The sequence below is a fragment of the Falco naumanni genome, chromosome 3 (assembly GCF_017639655.2).
Source record: "Falco naumanni isolate bFalNau1 chromosome 3, bFalNau1.pat, whole genome shotgun sequence".
NCBI classification, from domain to species: Eukaryota; Metazoa; Chordata; class Aves; order Falconiformes; family Falconidae; genus Falco; species Falco naumanni.
Window position 1 is genome coordinate 27,774,878 of NC_054056.1, and position 27,845 is coordinate 27,802,722.

A 27,845-nucleotide genomic window follows, 5' to 3' on the forward strand; every position below is an offset into this window, starting at 1 on the left:
CTTCATTAGTGCTAGTTATCAGTTGGAGACCTACAGCAAATACAAAACTGCATATGCTTTTGCAGAGGCATCAAAGCGACCTAAAAACTGTCTAACTTTATTCCTTGGTCAGCTTCCAAGCAAGGCAACAGTTTACACACACACACACACACATATAATGTTTTGTACATGCTCCCATTAAACTTGCCCTCAGTATGAAGTGAATGTATTTTAGAATTCAAGTAGCACACATGATTTTGTTTCCCTCCATAGACTTTACAAACGCTTCTAATACAACTCCAGATCAGCCTATTAGGAAAGGAAGTTTTGTTTGGTTTTGTTTTTGTTTTAAATTTGGAGAAGGCAGTGAAAACACCTGGGAAGCTGTGGGAAAACATCAACAGAGTTAAAAAGAAAATTACATCCCAGGCTCCTGAAAAACTTTAAAATAAAGCTCTTTGGGAAGTTTGGGAGAAAGGGATGAACAAAGAAGTTCTCAGTTTGAGAAATACCTTTCCTTTGAACACTGAGTCACAGAGTACAAGTCTCCACATCACCTTGCAAAAGAAAAATAAAAAATAAATCCTGTCTGAAATGTGTCACTTTTCACTGCTGTTTACTTTGTTTGTTTGTAGTGGTTTGGTAAAATCCCACAAATATTTAAGACAAAACCACAGTCCGTATTTTATATTTAGATGAACTAAGGCACCTTCCAAGAAGCTATAATTGCAAGCCTGCATCTAAAGCTCCTCTCCTTCCGTCACCCCCAGGAGCAGGCAGCCACAGCAGGAGGAAGAACATGGGCCACCACTGCAGCCCTGGTGGTAGCCCTCCTCCATGTGCTGGCCTGGCCACCCCACAGCTCAGCTCCAGCAGGATGCAAGAGCTGAGCCCTTGCACCTCCTGTGACAAGGGATGGTTTTGAGTTGGATGGCTAATGTCTGTAGTTAAAAGTTTAAAAGCAATAACAAAGTCCCTTCTTGTCTCTCTTTCATCCTTCAGCTGGTCCAGTGGAACAAACAGGATGGGATTTGCCTCTCGCGCTGATGCTTCCAGTATCAGTCGTGATTTAAATCAACATGCAGTAGGGAAAGGAGCTCGAAGGTTTCTAACCGGGTGCGGTGAACACCATGACCTCCTCACACCCCCGCCCCACAAATGCTTAACTGCTGAATGAGATTCTTCTCGTTTCCTGCACTGAATCATCTGTGTCACCACAAAGATGAGATTTTTAACTGTACGCACACGTTTCTTATTTAAGGGGCATGCAGCGGAGGGTGTTTCTCAAACTACTGTCAGATCAGCCACACACGGTTTAGATTTCTTCTGTGTTTGATGTATCTTTTAAGTAAATCTGTGTCTTTCCAATGAGGTACAACCTTTCAATGATGCTGTTTTCTAGGAAACATGCAGGTGAATGCTGCTACTTCTTTCTTTTGCAAAGTATTATTTGAATGAAACTAGGAGGGACAGGATATGCTGATTTGCACAATTAAAAATAATTTAAAATTTGAACCCTGACATCAGATGCTTCAACAAATTTCACTAGAGCAGGTCACATGCTCTTTTCAAAATGCATTTTTTCCACACCCCAACTTAAAATTGTTTCATTAATTTACCTGCAGATTACCTCATTTTCCTTGCTAAGCTGATCAACAGCAATTCATTTTGCAGAAAAATTAGTAGCACTGCACTTCTCAAAAGCAATAATGAAACATCCAAGTCACCCAAGAGAAAGAAAGGTGAGGCGAACTGCTAAACCACAGTTCCTTAACTACCCTTCCTAACCAGAATGGCTTTGTATCATTGCTTCAAGGAGGCAAGGAAAGGAGGAAATTGTGATCTCTTGCTGCCTGTGCTTGGCTGTGCACTGCTGAAGTCAGCGGGAGCTTTGTGGATGCTGGGCAGGAGCAGGCCCATATAAAGATATGACAAGCGACCGCGAAGATCATACTCTGCTCTGGATTGATCTGTGTCACAAGGAGTTCATGCTGTCAGTCAGCAAGAGTACGAGGGGGGCTGATGTGTTCTGGTCATCTCACTAAAGCAGAAGAAAAATTAAAGATGCACGTCAACCCTGCAGTACGCCCACATACTCTCACCTGGATGAAAGCTTAAGGACAAGAACCAAGTTTTTTTTTAATGGGCATACTTTTTTCACAAAGTGTAGTCAACCTTCTCTACCCCCTATTTTAATAAGGAAAAATCTACCATCGTTTTGACCTTGGACTTGTTCATTTTCTCTGTCTCTCTCAGTACATGCTCTTTGCTAACCATTCAGCATGCTGCGAGCCCTGATAAAAGTGGTTAATGTTTACTGAAACCTGCGTATGAACTGTACTAAACCTGATGGGGGGGAAGGCAAAGTTCTGCTAGCAGCATCCACAAGCAATTAAAAAAAGTTTTTTCTTTTTAAACTCACCCCCCCATACTAAACAGCTGCATCAGTAGATGGGCAAGCAGCACAGGGAGACAACTGAAAAAATGCTTCTAATCCATCCACCTAGACACTTCAAAGTCAGTCACTGTTCTGAGTACCACAGGCCTTCCAAAAACACACAAAAGCAATGGAAGAACTGACTGCTGAGATTCTCTTTCTGGGGGATGCATACTTTAACCCCAAATAATTATTTTCCAAAACAATCTGAAAACCTACAAGTCTAGCAGAACTGTTGAGTGTTCCCTTTCAGCTCTCCCTGTAGGAAGTCCATACACCCTTGCTTGAGCAGTCTTCAAAACATCCTCTTAATTAAGTGAAAAAGCAGAATATTACTACTGTAAACTCAAACTACAACTAACAGTTGAGCAGTGCGATTGAGAGACCTTAAATTTACCATAGCTTCTTCTCATCAGAGAGACATCCTTAAAAATAATCACCTGTTTCAATAGCTACACCTGTGCACTATTTAGAAACAACATTTCATAGCGTAAACAAAATGTATGCATTGCCCCTTCTTAGCTTACTGGCATTTCCTCCATCTGTGTTATAATATCCAGCCCAGAGAGCTCAAACAAACAGCTTTTTCCTCCCTCCCACCGTCTCTGGTGACAGTGGGATGCTCTCAGGTGTTTAAAGCCTTAATTTTTTTTTTGTACTAGAGGGCAGCAACAGCGCCATAGTCACCTTGGAAACAACCATCACCCACTGTTTGCAGAACAAACAATGGTACCTTTTCAGCCAGCGCGAGGCAGGCAGGGCAAGGGGCAGCCAAGCAATTCTGGGACTTACAGGAGTGTTAACATATTGCATTCATTCAGTGCGTCAAAAAATAGTTCAGCACGAGAAGCAAGGCGCTCTCAAAGTGAGAGCCTTTGGCTGGAAACCACAGACAAGTGCATGGGGCTCAGAAGGTCAAACAAGTCTCCCAAGTCAGCAATGAGGTCTTTTCCTCTGATTTTTTTACTTGCCCTCCTGTTCCCCTCTCTCATGCACACAGAAAGAAGAAAAACGCACCTATTTAAACTGATCTTATCCCTGAGAAGTCAAGTGTTCAGCTTCCAAGTAGCACTCGCTGAAGTTTTCTCAGTGTGCCAAAATATTTTAAAGAACTGTTTACCCGCACTTGTAGTGCTTTGTACCCAATGCATGAAGAGCCATTTCCAGAAGCGCTCCCTGTGAAGTCAGTGAGAACTGAGGTTATTCAGCATTTCAGAGCCTATATCTAAGCACTCAAGCCGTTACAGACCCCTCTCCTTTCAATTTAATTCCATTTTCAAAGAGCCATGGACAATCTGACTGCTTTAAAAAACAGATGATGTACATCTGGCTTAACAGTAATTTCTGAGTGTCTTCCCATCTCCTGAAGACTTTTTCCTCTTCTCAAGAAAACCCCACCACCAAACAAGCCTTTTTACCTACAACAAGGAGGAAAAAAAAGCGAGATGTTTAAGGACTCAGGTTTTATCAATTTTAACACCCTCTCACAAGGCACTTGCTCTTGTGCTGGTCGCAAGTGGAGTGTTTAAAGCAGAGCAGAGACTGAGGCGTCGCTCGGATACTTTAGTGCTTTATAACCTTCCCACACCGGCTGGCAGACATCTACTTTGGTGAGAACAAACTGTCGTAAGTCCAACTGCCCAGCTCATCTGTAAGGCCACTTGGCAAAGGATTGCGAGGCCCTACGAAATCACGCTACTGCTTGACTCGTGCATAGAAGAGCATCCAGGTGTGCTGTGAAGGAGTGCCAGGCACAACACACCCAGCTGAGAACTGCACTGAGGTGATGAGAGCTGCACAAAGGTACGACAAAGCAACTCCTAGGTGAGATCTGTGGATTTCCACATCACAATATAAACATTTTTCTACAGCCTTCACTCACCTTTCATAGTGCACTCAGCTTTGAAAAAAAACAAAAACAACAACAACAAAAAAACCCCAACAAAACAACAGGCAAATCATCTTAATTAGACCATTAGAAACACTGACTGGCGTTGCGCTACTAACTAAAGCCTCCAGCAAACTTGTCAATGTGGGCCAGACAGGTTCACTCATGACTACAGCCACGGTAGCTTCAGCTGGGTCATATTAACATTACTAAAAAATCTATCTTAATGTTCATTAAGATGCAGGTTAACCCATTAACTGGTCTTGCACAGCCACAAACATGGCTTTGGACATGGTAAGGCTATACCTTAAGGAGCATCAAGAGAGGTTTTTTTTTTTTTTAATTGTGTTCAGCTAACTCACTTGACCTCAAACAATTGAGACACACACCCTTTTTGCCTGTCAGGACAGGGTCCTTCTCTGTCTTGCATTGCTGGGACAGGAGAAGTGAAATAGGTATAGAGGTGATTCACATGCAACCCCTCCTTCACTTACTCCTAATGGGGGGTAGAGGGGAGGAAAGCACATGGGTGAGAAGCTGCAGCTGTTCCAAGGCTGTTCCAACTTTAACAGCGCACAATTTATGGAAAACAAAACAAGAAGTACAGAAAAATGGGATTTGAACATTACCGACCTGAAAGAATCATTATAAATACCTCCTGATCTGTGTAAGGGCTACCCTGGGCTCCATCTGCCTCCAAGGCCAAGAAAGGAAACATTAAACTTGAACAGCCGCCAGAATTCACTGTCTACCTTCTAAAAGCGCTGGGCTGTGTTTAGACGGGGAGGTCTCTACCTGCAGCAGACCACAGGCAGCACGTTGTCCACGCCTCGCTGCTGCTGCTGCCTCTGCCCTTCGCACTGTCACCAGCACCGTCACCAGCAGCTCCAGCCAGAGCCTGGCCGAGGGACAAACACGCATCTCTGCCCCGCAGGGCTGCCCTCTCTCCCCCAGCATCTGCAAACAGCGCCGAGCTCGGATGGGAGCGTGTTCCTCACGCCCCAGCAACAGGCTCCAACTGTTCTGGCAGAGGCGCGTGCTCCGGAGGGCCCTGACTCAGCGGGCGAGGAAGGCACAAGGCACGGGTACCAGTCGGATGGGAATGCTCTCCTGCACAGCACGGCCTTCCAGCGGGCTGGGGGTGCTATTCGAGGCACCTCGCCGATGTTTAAACAAACAAGGACGGAGGATGCACGCGTGTCGCCTTCGCTCAGGCATCGCCGCGAAAGCTTGCCGGGGTCAGGCCGCAGCCCAGGGCGCCCGCAGCCAGGCCTCCCTGCCCCGAGCCCAACGGAGAGGCAGCGGGAGCAGCAGTTGCTGCAGCAGGGCCAGCCCTTCCCCTCCCTTCCCCCCGCGCAGCCACCCCCACCCTCCAGGAGCTATATCGCAAATCCCCAGGCCTCGCCGACTGCCAGCTGACATAACTGTTTAGTCAGCAACCAGGGAGAGGGGTGGCCGCCCCCCGCCATCCTTCCCCGGCTCCTTCCCGTGGTACCTTCCCCACCGCCAGCGGCCGCCAGGGAAACAATCTCTGCCCCCCAACCCCTCCCGGCCTCCCCAAAGTATCCGGTTTACCAAAAAGTTTGTCGAGCTGTGCACGTAACTGAGGGATCGGTGCTTTGTATAACCCTCTTTCACCACCCTGCCCCATCCCCCAGGCGAGAGGAGATCCAGAAGCACTGCTTCTGCTCGAGCAACTTCCTCCATTTGCTGTGAGAACATCACTCCGGCCAGCCCCGCGCCCCGCGCCGCCCCGCAGAGGAAGCGCGACATAATAGCCAGGCCCCAGGTGCCAAGGTTAGCTTGTCCTTTTCCTCTCCCTGGGATGATTCCCACTCCTTTTAATACCAGCCTTCCAAAGAGCGAGAGCTTAAAAGCCGTGCAAAAGTTATGAACAGGAAAAAAAAAAACCAGCACTGAAACCTGCTGAAGCACCACACAGCCTTTGCACACTACGACTTACACGTTTCAGAAAGGTTTAACCTTTTCTGTGGAGCAAAAAGTCAGGTTTCATCCACACACATAAAAGCCAAACGACTTTAACCATACCTTTTTTAAGTCAGGGAAGCCCAACCCTTGCCAGCAAGGCAGCAGTACTACCGGCATACAAAACTGCCCGTGCCAGCCTTCTCTGCCTGCCTAGTGCGGATGCAACAACTACAGCAGTACAAACGTCTCAGCTGAAAGGAAAACTGTATCCCGGACCAGGCCAGAATAATGAAAAGCCTTGGCAAAAGGCAAGGATTTAGTCTGCCAGGGAGATGGGAGGTTATCACCCCAATCCTGTTCCCCGGCACACACTAAGGACATGGTTTCCACCCTCTACTCTCACAACACCTGCGTAACTGCACGTGTGATGCATTTTTTGAAAAATGGGTTTTAATGGAAAGCCTGACAATGTGTTATTCTACCTTTCCCTTGTCACTTTGTTTTCATGGTACAGAAGTGTGCACCTACTTACTCTGAAATGTAAATACTTACAGTGCTGAGTTGTTGGGGGGAAGCTGCTACACTGGCTCATTTCACAAATCCTCTGCCTTTCCAGGTAACAAGGGGAGATCAAAAAAGTATTACTATGCCCCAGATATTATGCTGCTATCCATAGTTTACACAGAAACAACATGTCCTGTGCTGACATCCCTAAAACAAAACATCTATTTGGCTTATATAAAGGTCTTTTTCACGGTAAAAACCTGAAACCTCCCCCTTTTCTCTTCTCCTCCCCATAAAAAAATACATGCATGCTCTTTTTTGTATTTCCTCCCAGCTGGGTATCCATGCAACTGACTCCAATTCATTTGATTACTAAACTGTAGAATAACTGAGAAAATTGGAGAGTTAGCAACCTCTATCATATCATGTAATTATTACTGTGAATATAGTTACTAAAAGAAGAAAAAAACCCTACCCTAACAGTCTCCAAATAACTAAGCAATGGTGAGGATTGAAATTCCCTAGAAAAGAAGAATGTTTTAAGTTCAGAACTCCTTAATTCACTCTTCCACGCTTCAGCACTAAAACCTCACATTCTACACAGGCTGCCTGCTGCCAAGAGATAGACAGCTGCAACACGTAGACACAAAAAGGAGGTGTCTTTTGGCTGGAGTTTTAGATTTCTACATGCTGCCCTTTTTTATATGCTACTCCTCCAAACAGTTATAAAAAATAACTTCGGAAATCTAAAAACAAATGGACTATTGTAACTGATGGTAGCTACTGATAGAGCCTGTATTAAGTATGCAGATGCCATAAAGCCCCTTCACAGTCTATGTTCCTTTGCAACAAGACAATTCTCTTGGAAATGTGCTGTTGCGGTTACTGTACTTACTTGGCCTTTAGAGTATGTTTAGTTCCATATCTTATAACAGAAGCCTGGGCATTCCAATAAAACCTACATCAGTCTTCACTACTATTTTTTTTAAGCTGGCATCTCTGTGCAGTGATTTATACCCTGCTCCTGGCTACTCAAACCGACTTCTTCCACAAAAGACACTGCACCAAGACTGACAAAGCTGCACCACGTTTGTACCAGTTCAGCCGGAACAAAACCTGGATCACAATCTTACATGATGAAACATGATCTCCTTACACAGTATCAAGCATGATTAAGACAGATACTCTCTTCAGATGGAAATCTATTTGGGAGCAGAAAGAACAGCTAAAGGAGACCTGATTTACATAAGCAACAGAATTTTTGCACAGCTAATGCAATAAAGAGCTTTTCATCACGAGAGCAAACAGAGAATGTGTAGTAAGGTGGGAAGACTATTCTCACAGCTGAAACTCATAAGCCTCTTGAGGCTAACAGCCTGTAGTTTTGTGCTGATGGCACTGAGGGTCAATACCTCGCCAGAAGCTCTTCCCCTTCCTTCAGCTGCTCATTCCCATACCAGGGAAAGCCTATGGTTTGCTTCCCCTCCGGTGACCAAAACAAAAGCTGGTGAGGTAAGGCTGTTGAAAGACAGAAAAAATTAGAGGCCTGGCTACACAGATCATTGTAGAGACAAGGCTTACAGAGAAACGCCACAAACCCTTGTACCAGCATCTCTGAAGAGTAGGTGAGTTACAGTGCAACAGCAATGAACTGCTACAGGTGAGGGGGTAAACAAATTGTGAAAAATAAAACCAAAACGCCCTCCTTAAGCTCGTTTTGCTGCTTCTTCATCCTGTGATGTCAAATGCACCTTTAGGTTGCCAATGAAACTATTCTGAAGTCACTAATTCAACATCACTATTAATTTTTTTAGTTACCCAGGCAAAGACACATCAAAAAGGGGGAAACTGGGAGAAAATACCCAAGTATCAAGATGCTTTAGAAAAAGGAGCTTCAATGAGATAACAAACATCTAGCACAGATCTCCATTGAGATTCTTCCCTTTGCACTGCCTGTAGTCACGTACCTGGAAGAAAACTTGCCTTGAAGTGGTGGGGGGAAAAGCATTAAATACAAGTGGTGTTAAATACAACCTTTGAAGGTGAACACCACAATGTACCTGAAAGACAGGGGCAAGTGGGAATAGCACAAGTGGGAGAGCAGGGGAAAGTAACTCTTTTAACCATAATCCTGACGCTCTTACAGTTACTGGCATCACAGTACCCATCAACTGATAATAGCCATGGAGTGGATACTCACTCTCACCCTTCAATGAACCTGGAAGCCAGAATGCAGATACAAATAAACAAGTTTAAAATGAAGCACTTTCAAAAAATTCCAAACGGTTGTGCTGCTATTTCTCAGTATTGCAGCTACAAACCAGCAAAGATTCTAAGTCCAACAACACAGCAGATGCAGGTCCTATATACAAGGACAGATGCCACAGACATTGATAATGACACCCCCTGCCCCCATGGAGCAGATCCTGGACTAGGCTCTGTGTGCAGGAATTCATCAACCCAGCAACACTGCTGCATGGATTCCAGGACCCATTCTAGCAAGCAATGCCTCCAGTTTCACCCAACGTTGATCCCAACCCTCTGCAAAGAAACTGGCAAAAAGGCATTCCACTTAGTTCTTCCACGTTTCCTCCTGGCCCCTGCTTCACTATAAAGACGTGATGGTTTTGACGACTTGAGCACTGATGATGACTGCACGGGCTTTTAAAATCTGTTATATCTACATTGCAACCAGAAGTCATGTCCTCTGCTATGCCTTCTCCACTGCCTCCCTGTACTGGTACAACTAAATCAGCTGCACAAGTCAGATTAGAGAACTGACCCAGCCAACACTGAACTTTCCTAAGACAAGAGGGCCAAACACAAAAAACCCTTATCAGCTTCTTGGCCTAGCACTTTAGGGTGTACCTTTAAGATATTTAAGCTCTTTAATATTTACGATATGTACCTTAAGAAAAAAAGGCATTTAAGAAAATACTTCCAATTAAAAAAACATAAACATGCCCTCCTGCTTACACATACACAATGACTTTATTTTAGCCTTTAAGTTTTCCCGACCTAACGTCCAAGAGCAGAGAGACACCTACAAAGCATATGCCATGCCAGGGCTCCATTCCTTGGTCCTCACACGGCCTTTTAGGATACTAAATTTAAATGTAGGATACTAAATGCGTAGAGCAGCAGTAGAGCAATGCAAGACAAGCTCTGAATTCAACAGTCAGAACTACAACCACAACTCGATGGTTTAAAAGGACAGTCCCTGCCTCCTTTCTCAAAAGAGATGCTTGCTACTTCCAAACACTATATAATTCACAGAGCCCAGCACGAAGTGCCAAACAGCTTATTAGAATGGTTTCATACACAACGACATTGAAAGATTATCGTTATAAACCAGTACTACATGATGAACAGGGCTTGTTTCTCCTAAGACCACTGTATTTCATCAATCCTGAGAGGCTTAATAAAGGGAACAAGTAACCTAAACAGAGCTGAGTTCTCATTGTGAAAGGCTTTCTTTACCTAAAGGACTGAAATCGCTAGCATCATCCTCGCAACCAAGTTCCCAGTTCTGGCAAGTTGGAATAAAGTTTTTCATCAGCTAAACACAAATCAAGTAATATGCATCATTTGGTAGGCAGGTTAAGGTAGGGCTTTAAAAGCCAAGGTTCCTTTTTAGGCTATGTCAGTACCGAAGAATGTGCAGCTCTTTACACAGAGAAAGGGGTTAGCATGACCTCTCCTTTCGCACTCTCCACTTCAGAAGTGGCTGCATTTCAGTAGCATTGCAGGCACCAATTTGTAAAGCACTCTGGTCGTGATCTAACGTAAGTAAATACTAGCGGTATGGTTAGTACAGAAGCAGAATTCTTTTGGTCGCAAAAATTAAAATCTCCCAAGTCCACCAACATGGAGCAGTCACTACAGATGGACAAGTGGCTTGGCAGACTACCAAAAAAAGGAGATGGGAACACAGTAGTTACATCAATAATCATTTTACTTCAGAGGGCTCAAAACAATTCCTCTGGTACCTGCTGAGACCAAACAGATGGGTGAATCCTAGTCATCATCCCAAATAAGCAGGCTAGCACTAGAAAGCAGGCAAACTTCTTCGTGAGTAGCGTCACTTGGTTTGAGTGGATCTTGCCCAGAGCTGGCAAGGAAAAAAGCCCCATGTCTCACGCAGGGCATGCCTCAGGCTGTCATCTGTAGGGGCAGGGAGAAATAGTAAGCAGAGGGATTTAGGGGCACTGCTGTTAGGATCTGGCAGGGTATTTGGGAAGGAAAGCAGTGAGCAAAGCACCATTTAAACAAGCAGTTCTCAAGCAATCAGGATGGAAGTAACTGAGCCAGACCAGCAAACACCCTCACCAGTCAGTATCTTCTGCCTGTAACTTGCCAACACTGAGGAAGTTTCCCAAAAAAGCTGCTGAAGAGGAGAATCCTGGCAGCACCTGGAAGTCTTTAAGCCTGTCCAAGTATATGTCTTACAGCAATAAATATGTAGACAAATAAAGTACTTTTGGCATGTGCCTGCGATAGATGTTAAAAAGGCAAACTGAAGCTCTAACAAATGTTGGTGAACAATGTGATCAGAAGCATGGAACAACTTCTGCACAGTAATCAATACTCAGACTGGGGCTCCAACCTGGGAAGAAGGCCACAGAGGTGATACAGCAGAGGCCCACAAAAAATCCTGAAAGGTGTGGAGAAGGTCAGTAGTGAATGATTACTGTTTCCCATAGTACAAGTCCTAAATGGCTTCCCGTGGAAGCATCAAATGGCAGGTTTAGAAAGTTGTTTTTTCACCTCCTCTCTAACAAAGCATGTAGTTAAAACCGCAAAACTCACCACCAAAACATGCCATGTGTCAGTACAGGTTCAAAAAGCCACTGGAAAAGCTCAGAAAAAAAGGATCCTTGAACCTAAATACTGTACCTATATAAAACCCCTTTGGTTCAAGAGATTCCAGAGGCTGCACATTGTTGGTAGACTATACTAGGAAAGCATCATTAATAGGTGCCCTTTTGCAATACTCTGTTTTGATAAATCCAGCTCAATCAGCATCCTGCACTAGATTTTGGTCTGACTTGGTACTAGACACAGGTAGGACTCCCTCTAGTTTTCAGTTTTGCAGGCAAAAAATGCAGCATGACTTACTCCACGGACTAGAAAACCTTCTGCCACAGATCCAGAGGCATTTCTGCCAGCTTGAAGAGGCGTTCCCTGCTCTGAATCCAAATGTCACTGGAGAAGCAGGTAGCAGGAATGGCTCATTCCAGGACAGGGCAGTCCTGAGGAAACACCACCTGAGCCACAGCTTCAGCGTGATTCAGGTTAGGGTGATTTCAGAGGTTACCATACTGTGGCTGTCTTCCCTGCCTGACAGCCAGTGGTTACCACACTTGCAGCAGAGACACATACAACTCCTGAGCTGCCCATAATTGAAGTTTTAACTACAGCTCCATTCAATTTACGCACAGCGAGCTCTGAAGTGCGCCGCCTGGGAGGGAACAGACACATCCTCCTTTCTGCCTTCTCTGCAATGCAAACCAAGCCCTTCACCCAGGGTCAGGGCCAAGCAGCAGGACGAGAAAACTGCGGAAAACCTGAAGTCCTTCCTGCAGCAAACACTTGCTTGAACCCTCACCTGGGCAGAGAGCACAGGCACACTTAGTTCCAGGCCTTTGGGCAGGGACGGTGATTAGAGGCTCATTTGCAGACCATCTCCAGCAGAAGAGTCCAGCACAGAGCCAGGCATCTTGCTGGCGCTGCCACAGGCCATATTAACTTGTCCCCTTCAATATGCATCCAGCAGAGTTCAGGTCATGGATTTGTTGGAAGTTCATCACTTATTCAGGCTTTTGTGCAAGAGGTCATTGCTGTCAAACTGTCTGCTTTCACAAGCACAAAAGCTCATGTTAAAATGTAAATACTTACAGGTGTTCCACCAGGCACTCAAGATGAAAGTCAGAGCAAATATATTAGCCCTAGCCATATTTTACAATGCTGGTAGTACTTGAATGTCATCTGTTTGTGAACCAAGGTTTTTATGTGGGTTCATCTGCCTAGACAGGAAGCATGATCTAATGGTGAAGACACAGAACTGGATTTAGAGCATTTAGGTTCTTTTTCTGCCTCTGTTACTGTCTCCCTCTGTGACCTTCAGATTTAAATTCTTCATCCCACTGTCCCAACTGAAAAGAACGTATCTGCTTACTCAGTCCCATACAACTGCTGTGACCCTGTGTCATTTTTGCTAATTACTACAAGAATTCTCGATTGATATAGGAAATGTTAATCTGACTCGTAAAGTTAACCTGAGTTAACAAAAAGTAAGAGCCTTATAAACGAGCACAAAACTCTCCTCCCCAAACGCCTGTGTTACGCTGTTTGTTTTTCCAAGACGGAATCTCTGCAACTTATTATTACACTGGCCTTGATGGAGACAGCATTTTGCAAATTCAGCTTTGCAACGAGCCCGGATAGGCTGGTTTACCCCTGCTGCCTAGATTTGTGCATTGCATACCACTTGCAAGCGATTCAAGCACAACTTCTGTGTTGGGGTAACACCACAAGACTAGCAGCAGGACTATGCTGGCACAGGCCTACTGGGAAAATCAAGTCCCCAGCTGTGGGAAGAAGCAAAGCCAACAGAGGCTGCAATCACCACGTCACCCTGGAATCCAGTTTCATGTCCAGTCCAACCTTGTTCTATGATTGAGCTTCACAGTTCTGGAAAAGCTGGTATCCTCTTCCCTCAGCACTTCCAGCTACACATCAGATTTTCTTGTGACTTTCGAAAACCATCAGCTATTAAACTGGAAGAGGTCATCTCAGGCAGCCGCACTCATTCAGTTCAGCACCTTTCAAAAGGGTAATTTTGCACTGTGCACCCCACACCACAGAGGTCAGATAGCCCCACCACCCTTAAACACAAAGAGGCTCTCACCACCAGGGACCCTTTGGTACCAACATGCAAGGAGAGACAGCTTCGGTAAAGCTCACGGGTAACGTGAAGTGCCATCTCTCTGGAACAACGCAGGGGAGTGGAAGGGAGCTGCGAACAACTGTGTTCTGATGTGTATTCCCTTCCCCTGCTCAAGCAAGCGCAGGAGGCCCACTGAGCACACATATGACATGCTCCCTGCAGGATGCCACATCCTGCTGTATTTCATACGGCATCCCAAGGAAAGCCAGATACTTTTCAGACACAGTATGATGTTTGACAGTATGATCTGTCACAGTGTGACAGGTTCTCAGAGACATCACAGGGCAGAGAGAAGGGAATGGCACTGACAGATTTATTCAACAGTGCTGAGGCGTTCCTAGCCACACTTCTCTTAAAAGGAAAAAACCCAAGCAAACAGACACATCGCAGACACACACAAATTTTACAACACATATTCTTTCTGCTCCTCCTGTTTGGTAATTTGTTCTACTTTTACGAATTTCTCATAACTCTCACTGACTTATTCAAAACCTTCCCGTTCCTATAGAAAGTAGAGGTGCTTTGAACTGGGGGGGGGGGGGAGGGGATTCTGGAGGCTGTTTTATGTACTGCTTCCCCCCCACCCCCAAACCTGCTCCCAGCCCTGCTCCCCCTCACACCCCACAGAGGGTGTCGCGTTTTAAGGAGCGCTGGTTCTGCTGACATCAGTGAGGCTCCGGGGGCCATCTAGGCAGCTGTTCCTGCTCCTGTGCGTGGCCAAGAGCCAAGCTGCTCTGCCTTTTTGGTGATGTTCCCTCCTGCCGGCTACCCCCACTCCCGCCCGCACGCCTGCAGGGTGGGGTGAGGTGGCCACTGGCAGCCTTTCCAAGGAAATCCAAGTGAAAAAAAAAATAAAAATAGAAGGCAGCTTTCATTTCCAGCCTCTGGTCCAAAACACTCAGTGATTTTTGACAGTGTGCTGTGGGGTTGAAGGAACCGTAGTTTTTCTTCCCGGAGAGCCAAGCTGCCCTTAGGACTTTGTCACCTAGAGGAGAAAAACGCATGCTCTGTCCTCCGTCCCCCCACGCGCAGGGACAGCCTGCCAGCATCAGCGATGGGCCCGCAGGCCCTGCTCCGTACAGCTGTTCCCCTGTTGTAAAGCACAGTCCCAACCTTGGAGGCAGCTGTTCTCCAGACAAACAATGATGGCAGAGCAGGACGAAGCTCACCCGGCCCAACCCGGGAGCGCAAGGCGGGTGCAAGACATCGACACCTTCCAGGCGCAGGGAAGGGGCTGCCGCAGCACTTCTTCCCTCTGCTGCTCCCCACACGGGCAGGAAGCAGTGCGAGGGCAGGCGAGGCGGGCCAGGGCACCTTTCGGCCCACCCAAACCCCATGGGGCAGGTTCTGGGCAGCTGGCTATCTGCAACCCGTAATCCCAGCGGCAGGGAGCGTCCCCGTGCTGAGCTGCAGCCAGATCCAGGGAGTGAAGAGGTGACAGCCAAGCCAACTTCACGTACGCCCTCGGAGCTTGCAGCTCAGACCCCATGTCAAGATTAGGAAAGTATGCACACACAGAGAGCACATGAGCTGCTGGAGTGCTTTCGTTTAACTCTTGCAGACACTGCGTACTGAAGGAGTTTGGGTTCAAAGCCACGTTTCTTGCCAACTCTCTTCACAGCCAACTCTTCTCAGGCTGTGAGACCTGTGACACTTCCTTGGGCTGAGCAGCACCCTCTCAAGTAGGTCAGAAACTGAAGTCAGTGAGATGAGTTTGGAGTTGCAGCTCACACAGGTTAAAGATTCTGGCTTGTGTCAGGAATACTTTTTCTGAAAGTTAAATGCAGGCCCCAGTCCTGAAGCACTTCCCCTAGCTTTGCCCATGCCAGTATTTTGACTTAAATGGAACAACCCACTTCAGCATAATTGTAACTGTGTTCAAAGTTTCTGGCTTGATCTGGACTTGCCTCCGACACACACATGTGTTAAGGCAGAAAGAAAAGGATAAAGGCACTAACCCCCACCACAGCACATTTAAAATTTACATCTGCGTATGATGGAGTATGATTCACCAGGGCAGGAGAAATAAGGATGCCTGAAGGCTACAGCTGGAAGCAAGAGAAGGGTCCCCAATACTTGGTTTACCTGTGTGAAGCAGAGTCTCAAAACCAAGCAGATCTGTACACTGCCAGCAACAGAAACACTAACAATTCCAGGAGTTGCTTACAATCTTAATTTTAACTCTTCTAAGGAATAAGAATTTAAGAACAGTAATGTTAGCAATCCTAAACTGCAAAGAAAGCCCCCTTCAGCCAAGAAACAAACTCGATTCCTTCCTTCTCTGTACCAAGCACAAAAGCAGCAGATACGAACACGAGCTTCCCTGGAACAAACCAGTCAAATTCATTCAAATCTTCCCGAAGTGCAACAGGGCAGAACCCATTCCTGTTCCCAGAGCTTATTACAGTAACATGACTAAACACGCTCAGCAGTCCAATGTGATAGGATGCATCCATTTGCTGATGCCAGAGGAAGATGCATGTCTCTTCTACATGGCACTGCTCTCACAGGCTGCTTTTCAAAAGATGTTTTGAAAAGCGACCTGCTGTGTACATTCTTAACAAGTCATAGTATCACCGGCTGTACAAGTGTTTGACCTCTACTTGCTATGCACCGTGGACAAAAATCTGACATCAGCTTATTCCAACCTTAGTAACACCAAGTTTGGTGTTCCTACAAATCTGGCTGGAACAGACTACAACAACGCACCGATAAACTCCCAGACAGACCCCTGGAGTGCTGAAAATGCAACTAGTTTAGTACATGAGCCCACATGTTTTAAATTTGGGTTGGTTTAATCCAAGTAAGTAACCTGATTAAAATGGGAGTCTTCTCTGGAGGTCTAATTTCTAGATGTTTCCATTACTCCATATGCTTTCACGTTCTATAAACATAGCAAACGATACATACATCACCGTTAGGATGATTTAAGAACTCGGTTTAAAGCTACAACGCAAGTCAGTCAAGGGAAGAGAATTAGATTACTTTGTGAATGGCAAGAGCCAGCAATTGCACTTCATTTCAGTTTTGGGATGGTGACGTATTGAGGGGGCAACATCTTTCTGTTCCCAGCTTCTTCTTCCAATTTCTCAACTTCAGAACATTGACAATTGTCATGTTTACATACAGACCTAAAGCAAAAGGGAGAGAGAAGGACGCGGTCTGACTGTGATGCTTTAAAACACATATTAAAGCTAGGAGTGCATTTGCTTCTGAACAGAACACCCAGACGCAGGCCCCTGAACACACGCATATACGTGCACCTACACTGCCCAAGAAATAACAAAATAAAAAAATGCTCTGTCATTTGTGTGCAAACAAGGCATTTATGAGAACTGCCCAAATTCTGCCTTGCAACCAAAGCTCTGTTTATAAGCACACACCACAGCAGCACAGGTTTCCAGCATGCCTCAACCTTGGTATCTGGAAAGGTTCCGCTATGGGGTAAAAAGATAGTTAATTAAACATTTATACTGAGGTAGTGCCGAACAGGTCAGTTCCACAATGTGTTAGGTGGCTTTTCAAAACTCTGTAATTGAATGCTGATCCCTGCCCCGAAGAGTTTACAGTGTAGGAAATCAGAGCATTAACACTTGGCATCTGTATACTGGGAATTAAACAGAGACCACCACCAGCTCACTTCTTGGGTCTTTGGATTAGGCCGCTCATATAAACATCCATTACCAAAAATAGTGGAAATTTTCAGATCAGCAGTCTGGACTTTTCTAATCCACATCTGGGCTACTGGGCTGTGCAGCTCCATTTGAACTACTAGCTGGGACAGTAACTACAGTGTCCAGTTTGCACATGCTGCTAGTATCTTATTGTCCAGTGTAAATTATTTTTGGCCCAAATACTTTTTTGCGATCATTTTGAAAAGACAGTGTGCACACAAACAGAAACATTTACTGCAAGTCAGACAATTCTGGCAGTGCAGGCACAAGAGAGACTGCCAATGCACAAGGTCGAAAGTCTGGCAACAGCAGATCCTTCTGCACAGGGTCACCCAATACTCCAGGACGACCCCAGGCAGGCATTGGTACATCTACTATGCAATACTATCAGGCAGACCACGGCCACATGCAAGTCTGCCACATTGCAAATCTACTAACCCACATCTTTCTCTATGGAGATTAAGAGTTACGCAACGATGTAAATAAAAACTCTGGCCCCAAACATGCAGGGGCCATCTCTGTCCCAGATCCATCCTCAGGGAGAATTCTCTACATTCCCCTTTTCCTGCAGAGAAGGACAGGCCTGGGAAGGACAAGTCCTCCTCCCACTCACTAGTGCAAATATACTCAAGAAAGTAAAAGCACAGCCTCTAGGATTTAGAAAAGGGATGCAGCAATGGCCACACTGTTTCAGCGATGCCCAAAACGAGGACAGAGATAATTTAGTCAAAATAGGCTATTATATCACAAATTCAATTTGCTGTTTATCAAACAAGCTCCTAAAACAGACGTGCTGACTCTGTAACTACACCTGTCGGAATTTCAAGCACCAGGAAAATACATAGACATTATTAGCATTTCAGTTTTTTAAAGTTTCCTGGCATCTTTCATACTATGAATGCTCAAGAACTTTCAGCTGTATATACACCACATAAAATCTTAGTCCAGTGAAGCCTGAATGAATTTTGCTGTTGCTCTGAATGAAGCCATGTTTTCCACTTCTACATGCTACGTACGCATCTACTGATTTATTAAACACAACACCAACCATAATGAGGCATGATCTGCGTTCATCTTGGCCCGCTTAACTGTTCTACGAACACCTTAATTTTCATTTGCTGACTTCTGAGCATTTAAAATTAGTAACTTTGCCATTTATTTCTTTTTTTCTTTCTTGAGGGAAAAGGAAACCATGCAAAATCCTCAATTGCTAGATTTAAAGAGCTTACAAGTTCCAAAAGCTTTGCAAGTAGAGACTGAGAACTGCTTGAACTGCAGTTAACGGAGCTGCAGAGTTTACAGAATCCACCAGTTCCTTCCTGCAGAGTTTATAATCTGCATGGCTTCCTCCCAAGGTAACTGGCATCCACTCTGAGGTACAGATCATTTCACTCACCCCCCAAAATTCACCCTCTGGTTAGGCCAAACGTGGTGGCCGCTTCACGCTCAGCAAAAAGACATTGCCATTTCGCATTAGAGACAAGGAAGATTTCTCCCACAAAGTGTATGTAGCACTGATAGCAAAATAAATTCCTCACTATTTAAAGAAAAGCACAGTTCCCAACAACAATCCGAGTTTACACCGGGAAAATAGGGGCGCTGTGATACAGCTCTCTTTACCCTTTTGCAACAGTCAAAGACTCCTAACTGTTCAAAGACCATGAAGAGACCTTACCAAGCAGAAAAGCCACCTATCTGCTGTAAAAGCTGGAAATTGCTCCAAGACTTGCTCCAGAAGCTGCCAAGGACCACAGTTTTGAACCTTACTTGGAAATGTAGTAATATGTACTAAGTGACACTTGACTGGGCCATCTAATAGGGAAGAAGAACAAATGATACCTGCAGCTGTTAAAAAAGACCAAAAGAAATATACCCTCCAAATCAACTAAATACAAAGCGTAAATTACATCTCTGTAGAGAAGCACTTGTCATTGCACTCATACTTCTGCTGGAAAATACAGTCAAAACTTCACAAATGGAAGCCCTCAGTAACCCAGCCACATCTCTTCCACAGCCAGCTGCTACGGCATGTGCTTCCACTTCCTGGACCTTCAGTGCCTCACTTAAAAAGCAAGCTTCCTCCCGCAGCCCTTCTTCCTTCCATCTGAAAGCATCAAGATGTATAGACAGTAAAATATGTGAGTTGTGCTGCAAGTTATCCAGGTACACAGCAATTCAGGATACCTTAGTGCTTCTGGGGAGAAGGAGGGGACAAAGCAGGCAAGCACATGCACAAGACACCACAGCCACCTGTGGTCCTCAATACACAGGCAAATGCATCAACATCAGGAAAAAATGCAAACACAAAGGAAGAGCACACAGGTATTCATGTCCTGGCTGCTTCTCATGTTCTTAAAACACTACGAGCAATGAGACCTAATGAACTTAATTTAATGAAGAAAATACAGTTTGTGTAACAAAAAGAGGAACTTAAAGCTAGGCTCTTTCCCCTACCCAAAGCTGTGAGTGGTCCAAACTAAAAGTGATGTTGCTCCCTAAAGGAAAGACAAGGAAGTACTGCTGCTTATTGGTGCAAAATCCAAAGCAGTTCTCCCTTATCCAAACTGTAACGTTAGGACTGTGAAGGAGTTCGGCCTGAACACAGGAATGTAATTTACTGCTGTGATGCAAGCGCTCTGAGCAAAGCACTCCCAGGTACCGATACACCTGAACACTGACATCACCTGCCGTACGAAACAGGACTAACAAGGGGTCGAGTTAAACCCAGCTAATCACACTCGATAAAAGCCAGCTACACTTCAACGTGAACATCTTGCTTCTCTCATCTCAGAGAGGAAGCACATACCTAAATTAACTAAAAAAAAAAAAGCTTTGTTGATGACTGATGCAGGCCACCTATTCCTAAAACACCTACAAGTAGGTTTGTACTGCTTCAAGAAAGCACATACTAACACCTTTTAAAATATCCACCAGCAGAGAACAAATGGAGAAGCCTTACATGTATCAGAGACTGGCAATTCCACTATTAAAAAATACATTTTTCCTGTAGAACCAAATGACCAAGTCACTGGCACAATGGCATAGAAAATGTCCAAGATGTTTAACATACTTTTTACCCAGAGTGACTCAAAAGTCAAAATTCAATTTTTCAAAGCTGACGGAAATTACACTGGGAAGTCACCTGACGACTGCGTGCAAGCAGTTCTCCCACACTTTTTGAGCCCTGCACAAGTAACATCCCTCGTGCAAATGGATCTTCAAAGATACTCCAGACACCAGGATGTGGGTATGTCTTCTTCAAAAGGAAAAAGATGTCTCGAAACCTTGAGATTAAATAAGTAAGTAAGATTAAACACAAAACATTTTAGCTCAGGAAGGTTAGGTGCAGGAAAAGTAGAGTTTGAAAGTTGCATTCCACATGCTTCTATGGGAAGATCAGCAAAGGAGACAGGGATGGGGGTGGAGGTACCAAGGCCTCCCTCTCTAATGGTCCTTGGAATACCCATTTTAGTTCAGGAGGCTAACAACGCCCCTGGGGGATTCTGACAGCTTTTCTTCTCCCTCGGTGTAGGCACCTCTGTAGATGGCTAGGACTCTGCAGGTGAATCCTGTTGTTAAAACAGCTGCCTTTCTCTGCATCTTTAAAGAGGTATTCAGATTCTCTCGGCCTTACTTAGTTGAATCACTCTGAATAAACAGTCTCCACCCATCAACTAGTTATTTTGTGTAAAGCACCTATTCAAAGGCAACCACCTTTATTGATTGCTAGGCTGGCCAACCTGAAAGCTGAAATGCCACTATTAAAAAAAAAAAAAAAAGCAGGATACACCAGAAAGCCTATGTTGTTTCTAAAGGAAGCACAGGTCTAGGTGCTGCTCAGTTACATCAGGACAATTCCTTTCTGACTGCAGGAGGCTGCTCTAACAGGTTTATCACCAGCACAGCCATGAGCCAAGTATCCCACTGACTCTTCTCTCCCTTTTGTCCAGGCCCTCTTCCTTGTTCTGACCCTTTTCCAGCACAACATGAACAAGCCATCCAAAGGGCGTCCACAGCATATGCCCCAGCTGGCAATTATTTGTACTTTTAACATTTCGTAATAAAGCATCAGCACAAGCTCTAAATAAAGTTTGTCACCCTGCTCTGTGTAAAGCGCTAAGGGAAGGGGGATAAGATGCTCTGGCACTGCTGCCTCGGAAGTCTGCCCTCTTCTAAGTCACTGGCCCTCAAATGTTGCTATTCAAAACAGAGCTGCAGGGTGGGGTGGAGGAACACCTTCAGGTGGGAAAAACATCATGACTGGCAGACATCAAAGATAAGCCATCATCAGATTTCTTGCACTGAAGAAGAACAAAGAGTCAAAGCTCCTGAAATTCCTGTTCAGAAGTACCCCAGAACAGAGCCAGCACTTCCCACCTCAGCCAACCTCACCTATTTTCATTTGTAATCAAACGCTGATAACCAAACCCGGCCTGGCAAAGCTCTGCAAGTTTCAAGCCCTGCCTGGCTCCACACAAATAGCTAACTTTTCAGTGTATCACCAGACAGTGGCATTTCCAAGGTCCTGCCTTTCAAATTACAGCCTATAAAGATGCCGCTAAATGGGGAGGGGGGCACAGCTCCCATAGGTGGTGGTTTACGCAGAATATTTTATCTCAAACAAACAAACAAAAAACCCAACACACACACACACACACAAACAGAAAGGATTCCTATACGCCTCCCCAAAGAAAATCTGCTTTATATGCTGAACAACAATTTGGCAAGTCACATCTCCCACCCCAAAATAAGAAATGAGCTGTCGGACAGTCACAGAAGGCAATTCCTTCCTCACCCTCAAAGTTTACATCTGCTCCTCGAGACACTTCCCAGGAAAACTGCAGGGTACCTGGGCACTCCATCCACAATGAAGCTGTACTCAAAAGAACACAAAGCAGTTTCTGGCCCCCTTCCAAGCTGCAGAATACTCTTGGAAAAGCGTAATTTTTTTAAAGCTGTGAGCTGTGATCCCATGACTGACCGTCCCGCTTGAATTCAGAGAGGAGGTAAAGGGAAAAGACACAGAGCAACAGGCATTCTCACTACCTTCGGGAGAACCGAAAGCAGCAGCAGCACCACCATCCTCCCTCTACAGACAATTATCTCCCAAGAAAGAAGCTACCACATCATCAAAGCAGCTGTCTCAAACTGGTCCAGTAACATGGTCCAATAATACACTCATTTTAAAACAACCTTCACTGCCCTGAAAGAAGACATGATTTCACATGTTTTAAGAGTGTACACCTAAAACACGGATTTCCAAACTTAGGCATCATTCATCAAAAAGTTAAAAGGGGCTTTTTCTGCACATGCATAGATTTCAGACTAACAGGATTTACTTGTTTTCTGCCTGTTCCCGGGGAACCTTTCCAGTTTCTTTTTTCCCAAGACTGTCCCTACAGGCTGCTATCCAACATACATCAGATGCTCTTGGAGCAACAGATAACTCTGGAAGGACATTTGCAAAGGGCACAAATCAAGGGCCCAATGCTGGTAAAATTTAGGCATACTGGGGGATGGTGGAATTTCTCCTGTGTGTAGATAACTCATACACTCGATACAATCCCCTGGAAAGCTTTATTTATGCATTTAAGTATTTGTTCAGATGTTTTACTATCAAAAAAATGTATTTTAAGTCAATAAAAAAACTACTGCAACTTAAAAAGTGAATCCCTTACAAAAACACTCAGGTTAATTTTAGCATCCTTCTGTTTAGCTGCTTAGCAACACTTATCCTATGACCTTCTAAGCACCACCTACTTTTACAAGGGATAATGAATACAACCAAAGGGATTTATCTATATGTTTTTAACCTATACAATATTAAGTACACAAACATTTTTTTATTTAAATGGGAAATCCAATTGAGAGCAATCCAAATTATTTCTACTTAAGAAGAAACTTTCATGGGCTGAAGTCAAGCTACTGTTACGATTGCAGTGCAACTTCAGCATAGGCAAAGTCATAAAATCCTTAAGGACTGAGAAAAGCACTACAGAAGTCAATGTTTTTATGCCTTGGGCAACACTGCACTTGCCTTTGGTAGCAAAGGAGATTATATATATTGCTAACAGATAGTGAAGACATTCAGCCTTCCCAGTTTTGAAACTTCCAAGAATCTCCTGACTCTCAGAATCAAAAAGAAAAGCCATTTTGTCAGAGGATCACTGAATATTGTAAAGAGTTAAAAATGGGCATGCAACCTAGGTAAGCTGAGTCAGAATACGATGTTTCACTACACTGAAATCTGCAAGCAAACAAAGCTTCAAACATCCAGGTCCGGGTGAAAAAAAAAACCAACCACCACAAACAGAAAAGACACAGAAAAACAGTCAGCAAACACCCTGTTATATTCTGTCTTAAAACCAAGCCAAATACATATATATATATATTCTTTAGGCTCGTTACTTAGTAAAAGAAATGTGTAAAAGTGGCTACGTAAACAGTGGCTATTGATGCACAAACAACAGTTTGACAACAAGAAGCTGCCTGTGAAATTAGAGCAGAAGTTTACTCGACTGTACTTCAAGGATGGTGTTCTTTCAACCACACAGTAAGAATTCAGCTCCAAATACAGCTGTCAGGAAGAGGAAGGTGAGGGAGCAGAAGAAGCTGCACTGGGCCCAGCACAGCTGCCCCGCAGCAAATGAGGAGGCTGGATGTGTCCCTGCCAGCAGGTGAGGGAGAGCCCTGGTACTCTGATTGATTGGATGATGGATTCATGCTGTTTCTGGGTTTCTAACAAACAAAAGGGCCTATTCTTCCCTGGATGTACCCAACTCCCGTTAAGGCTAATCGGCATTATGCAGGCACACCAAGAAAAGACTATATACCCTTAAGTCTTCAAAGGGAAAATTAAAACCTAAAACAAATATGGCTGGCCTGACCCTGAGTCACTGCATCCCTTTCACGCACGCTGACCCTGTGGAAAACAGGAACTGCGGTAACAAAACTCGGTGCTTGTGTCAAAACGACAGACCTCAACGAAAAAACTTCAGCCACCATAACAGCTGTCTACTGTGCACTGCAGGGGTGACAAGACGGCGTTATTTAGCCACCGCTCCTGTTAATAAGCGAATTCTTTTTCCAAGGCACAGGGATGGATGCTGGAATGGGAAGAAAACTGTTTGCTGTCCCTCCTAGTCCACAGCTGCCAAATCACACCGAACTAGACGTGTAACTACTTTGAGAAAGTAACCATGCTCGATGGCATCTACAAAACAGGCGAACAGAGGGAGTCGGGATTCAAACTGAATGGCCGATTCCCCCTGCTTCCCTCCGGAACTCAGCCGAGCGGCTGCCGGGCAGGATGCTGGCTCCTCGGCGGGCAGGACCACGAGCCCCGGGCCGGGCAGCCCGGCGGGGCACGGCGGGGCACGGAGGCGCCCGGGCCTCCGCGCGGTGCGCAGCGGAGCGGGCCGGGAAATGTGCTGAGCCAGGAGAAGCACTCTCCTCCTCCTCCTGCAGAACCCTGGCGAGGATGCCGAGCCGGCAAAGATATCGCGGACGAGAGGTGAAACGGGGGAAAATAAAAAAAAAAAAAAAAAAGGCAAAAAGAAGGCAGGAAAAAATGAAAAAAAAGTAAGAAAAAAGCAAGCGTGCGTGCGGACGGGAGGCGGGGGAGAAGTGCAGGGAGAAGAAGCCAGAGGAAACTTATCTGCGACATGACAAAGTTCAATCCACCGCCCTCCCTCCTCTGCTGAAAAAAAAAAGTTGCAGCATCTCGGCGCGCCGTGCGCCCCGACCCGGCCCGGCTCCGCTCTGCTCTGCCCAGCAACGCCGCGCCCGGCCCGGCCCCCGCACCGCCGCGGACGGGGGGTCGGAGGGGCACCCGGGCCAACCCCGTGCACTAACCGGGCGGGAGGATCTCCCTCGCATCCATCCCCACCGCGGCCCCGCCGTGGAGGACGGGGGTGGGGGGGGGGGGGGTCCCGGCCCGTAGCAACGGCGATGGGCAGCGCAGTCGCCTGAGAGACGGGTCGCGCCTGGCTCCCATCCGCACCGGGCACCGCCGGCGGGGGGGCGGCTGCCGCGCCGCCCGAAACTTTGTTTTCACCCGAAACACCACCGTTGCGAGGGGGGGGTCCTCCACTGCTCCCCTCGCGCCCCCCCCGGCAAGATGGGGGGTGAAAGGGGCGAGTGTGGCCCCGGGCCGGACACCCCCCCTCCTCGGATGCTGCCCGGCTCCTTCCTGTAGTGGTGACGCCGCCCAGGCGTCCCTGCCCGCCGCTGGCCCCGCCGCGCAGGGATGTGTTCCTGGCACCGCACAAAGGCAACGGGACCGGGGGTACACGGGGGGGGGACCGGCGGGGGGAACCCACCCCCCGCTCTCCGGGCCTGGCTCCCCTCCGCCGCGCAGGCCGGGAGGGGAAGGACACGCACGTCCCTCCCCGGGGGGGCCGGGGGGGGGGGTAGAAGAAAAGGCAAGGGGAAAGAAATAGAATCAAATAAGAGGGGGGGAAGAGGAGAGGGAGAGACCGGGGTGCCGAGGAAGGGCTGGCACGGCCGGCGGGCCCCGCCGAGGGGGGCACGGGGGGCGGAAAGTCAGCGGAGAGATGCGCGGCGCAAGCCGGCTCTACCTGCGAAGAAGGGGCGCCTTCATCCCAACTGCCCGGCTCCGGCGCGGCCCTCCCGTCCGGGAAAAGCGGGCAGGGGCCGCCGCGGGACCCGCCGCCACCGCCGGCAGGAAAGTAAGCCCGAAGGAAAAGTTAAAAGGCAAGCGGCTGCGGGCTCGGGAGACGGGGGCGAGCCGGGCTAGAAGATGTTGCTTCCTCGCAGCCCCATCCAAATTGTGGCGGTGGCTGGTTAAAAATAAACTTTGCAGCAGGAGGGGGGGATGATCTGGCCGGATTCCTGAGCTCAGACGGTTTAATATGGATGAGCATCAGGTCCTGAAGGCAAAACGCCGCGGCTGGTGCTGCTGGTTGGTAGAAAGTCTGCAACAGGGAAGGGGAAAAAAAAAAAAAAAAAAAAGAAAAAAAAAACACAGGAGCCGCGGAGGGAGGAGAGGAGAGGGAGGAGCGGGGGAAGGGAAGAGGGAGGCTGCACGAACTCATCATCATCTCCACCGCTGCCAGCCAAACTTTTTTTCCTCCTCTTTTTTTTTTAAAGGAAACTTTTTCCCCCCCAACAAGCATTTCATTTTTTAAAGAAGTCGCACGACCAGCCAACACGCTGCAACGTCCTCACCCCCGCGCCTGCCCCCTCCCAGGATTTTATTTTCCTCATCTTTCTCCCCCCCTTAAGAAAAAGCAAAGAAGAAAATAAAATTAAAAAAAAAAAAACAAACACCAACAACCAAAAGAGAACCCTGCGGAGTTAAGGCACGCTCCTGCCCTTTGTGCGGGAGCGCGGCCGGGCAGCCCCGCGGTACTTACGCCGGACTTTGCTGGGGCTGGGCTGCTTGCGCCGCGACATGCCGGGAGGATGGGCCGCCGGGGGGGCGCGGGGGCGCGCCGGGGGGAGCGCGCACGGGAGGGAGCCGCAAACTTGTTCCGGAAAAAGGAATCAAAATGGCGTTTCTGTGGATGTGCAAAGTTCATCAACTCCGCGCTAACTTCCCGTCCTCCGCGCCTCCCTGGAGGGGAGAGATGGGCACGGTTAGGGACCCCGCCGCGCCGCGCTCCGCGGGCGCCCCCGCCCCCTGCCCGCCCCCGCGCTGCCCCGCGCACCCTGATAAGGAGACACATCACGTGTCGCTCCGGCTCCTCTCCCGGGGACGCGCTACCGCGGCGGCCGCCTGTTGCAAATAGCATCTCTCGCTCGCCTCGCCTCGGCGCGGGGAGGGGCGCCTCCAAGGAGCGGAGTGAGCGCAACTTTCCCCCTCCCTCCCCCCCTCCCCCGCCCGGCCCGGCCCGCCGCGCACCGGCCGCGCAGCAGCGGGATACCCCGGGCGGGGGGGGGGGCGGCCAGGTGCCACGCGGCGCCTCGCGCCCTCCCGCCGCTCTCCTCGGGCTCTCCCGGGCGGGCCTGGCCGGGCGGCCCGTGTGCCCCCCTTCCCCCCCCGGGGCAGCTGGCGGCTCTCCGCGGCGTGCGCTCGGGGCTGGAGCGCGTCCGGAGCCGCTGGCTCTGGGAATTGATCGGGGCTCTCCCGCTGGCCGCGGAAATGTCCGTGCATCCTCCTCCTCCTCCTCCTCCGGCCCGCCCGGCGCTCACCAGGTACGGCGGCCGCAGGCAGGAGCCCGCGGCTCCGTGCAGCAGTCAGCTTCTGCTCGGTTTGCTCGTTGCCTCAGAAAACTTTCGTCCTTGTGCGTTTTCCCTGCTGGAGTCAGGCATCCATCCGGCTGCCGAAACCTAAAGGACGCGAAATTTTCAGCTTAGGACCTGCAGGATAACCGTGTCTAATCAAGGGACGTTTGCAAATGCAGGTAGTTACAGACCGCACAGGCGCCGCATGTGGCATTGCGGATAGGGTCCTCTCCATCGCTTTCACTGCAGTGGAAGTTCAAAGATGTAGAAGACCCGGCAAGTGATGGAGAGGTGGTT

The 27,845-nt window shown here is 47.3% G+C and overlaps 1 protein-coding gene across 5 annotated transcripts in view; it reads right to left on the bottom strand.

Moving 5' to 3' along the window:
• RREB1 (ras responsive element binding protein 1) overlaps positions 1 to 27,173 on the bottom strand; it is a 125,772-nt gene extending 98,599 nt beyond the window's left edge. For 3 of the 5 annotated variants that reach the window (XM_040586829.1, XM_040586830.1, XM_040586831.1), the window contains exons 1-2: positions 27,032 to 27,171; positions 26,738 to 26,937 (exon numbers count right to left, since the gene is read on the bottom strand). In XM_040586829.1, the coding sequence (XP_040442763.1) occupies positions 26,738 to 26,777 (40 nt within the window). In that variant the 5' untranslated portion in view covers positions 26,778 to 26,937; positions 27,032 to 27,171. Of the gene's footprint in view, positions 1 to 25,939; positions 26,314 to 26,737; positions 26,938 to 27,031 lie in introns of those variants that run through there. The other 2 variants (XM_040586833.1, XM_040586832.1) reach the window with 2 other exon arrangements.
• Between the last annotated feature and the right edge of the window lie 672 nt (positions 27,174 to 27,845).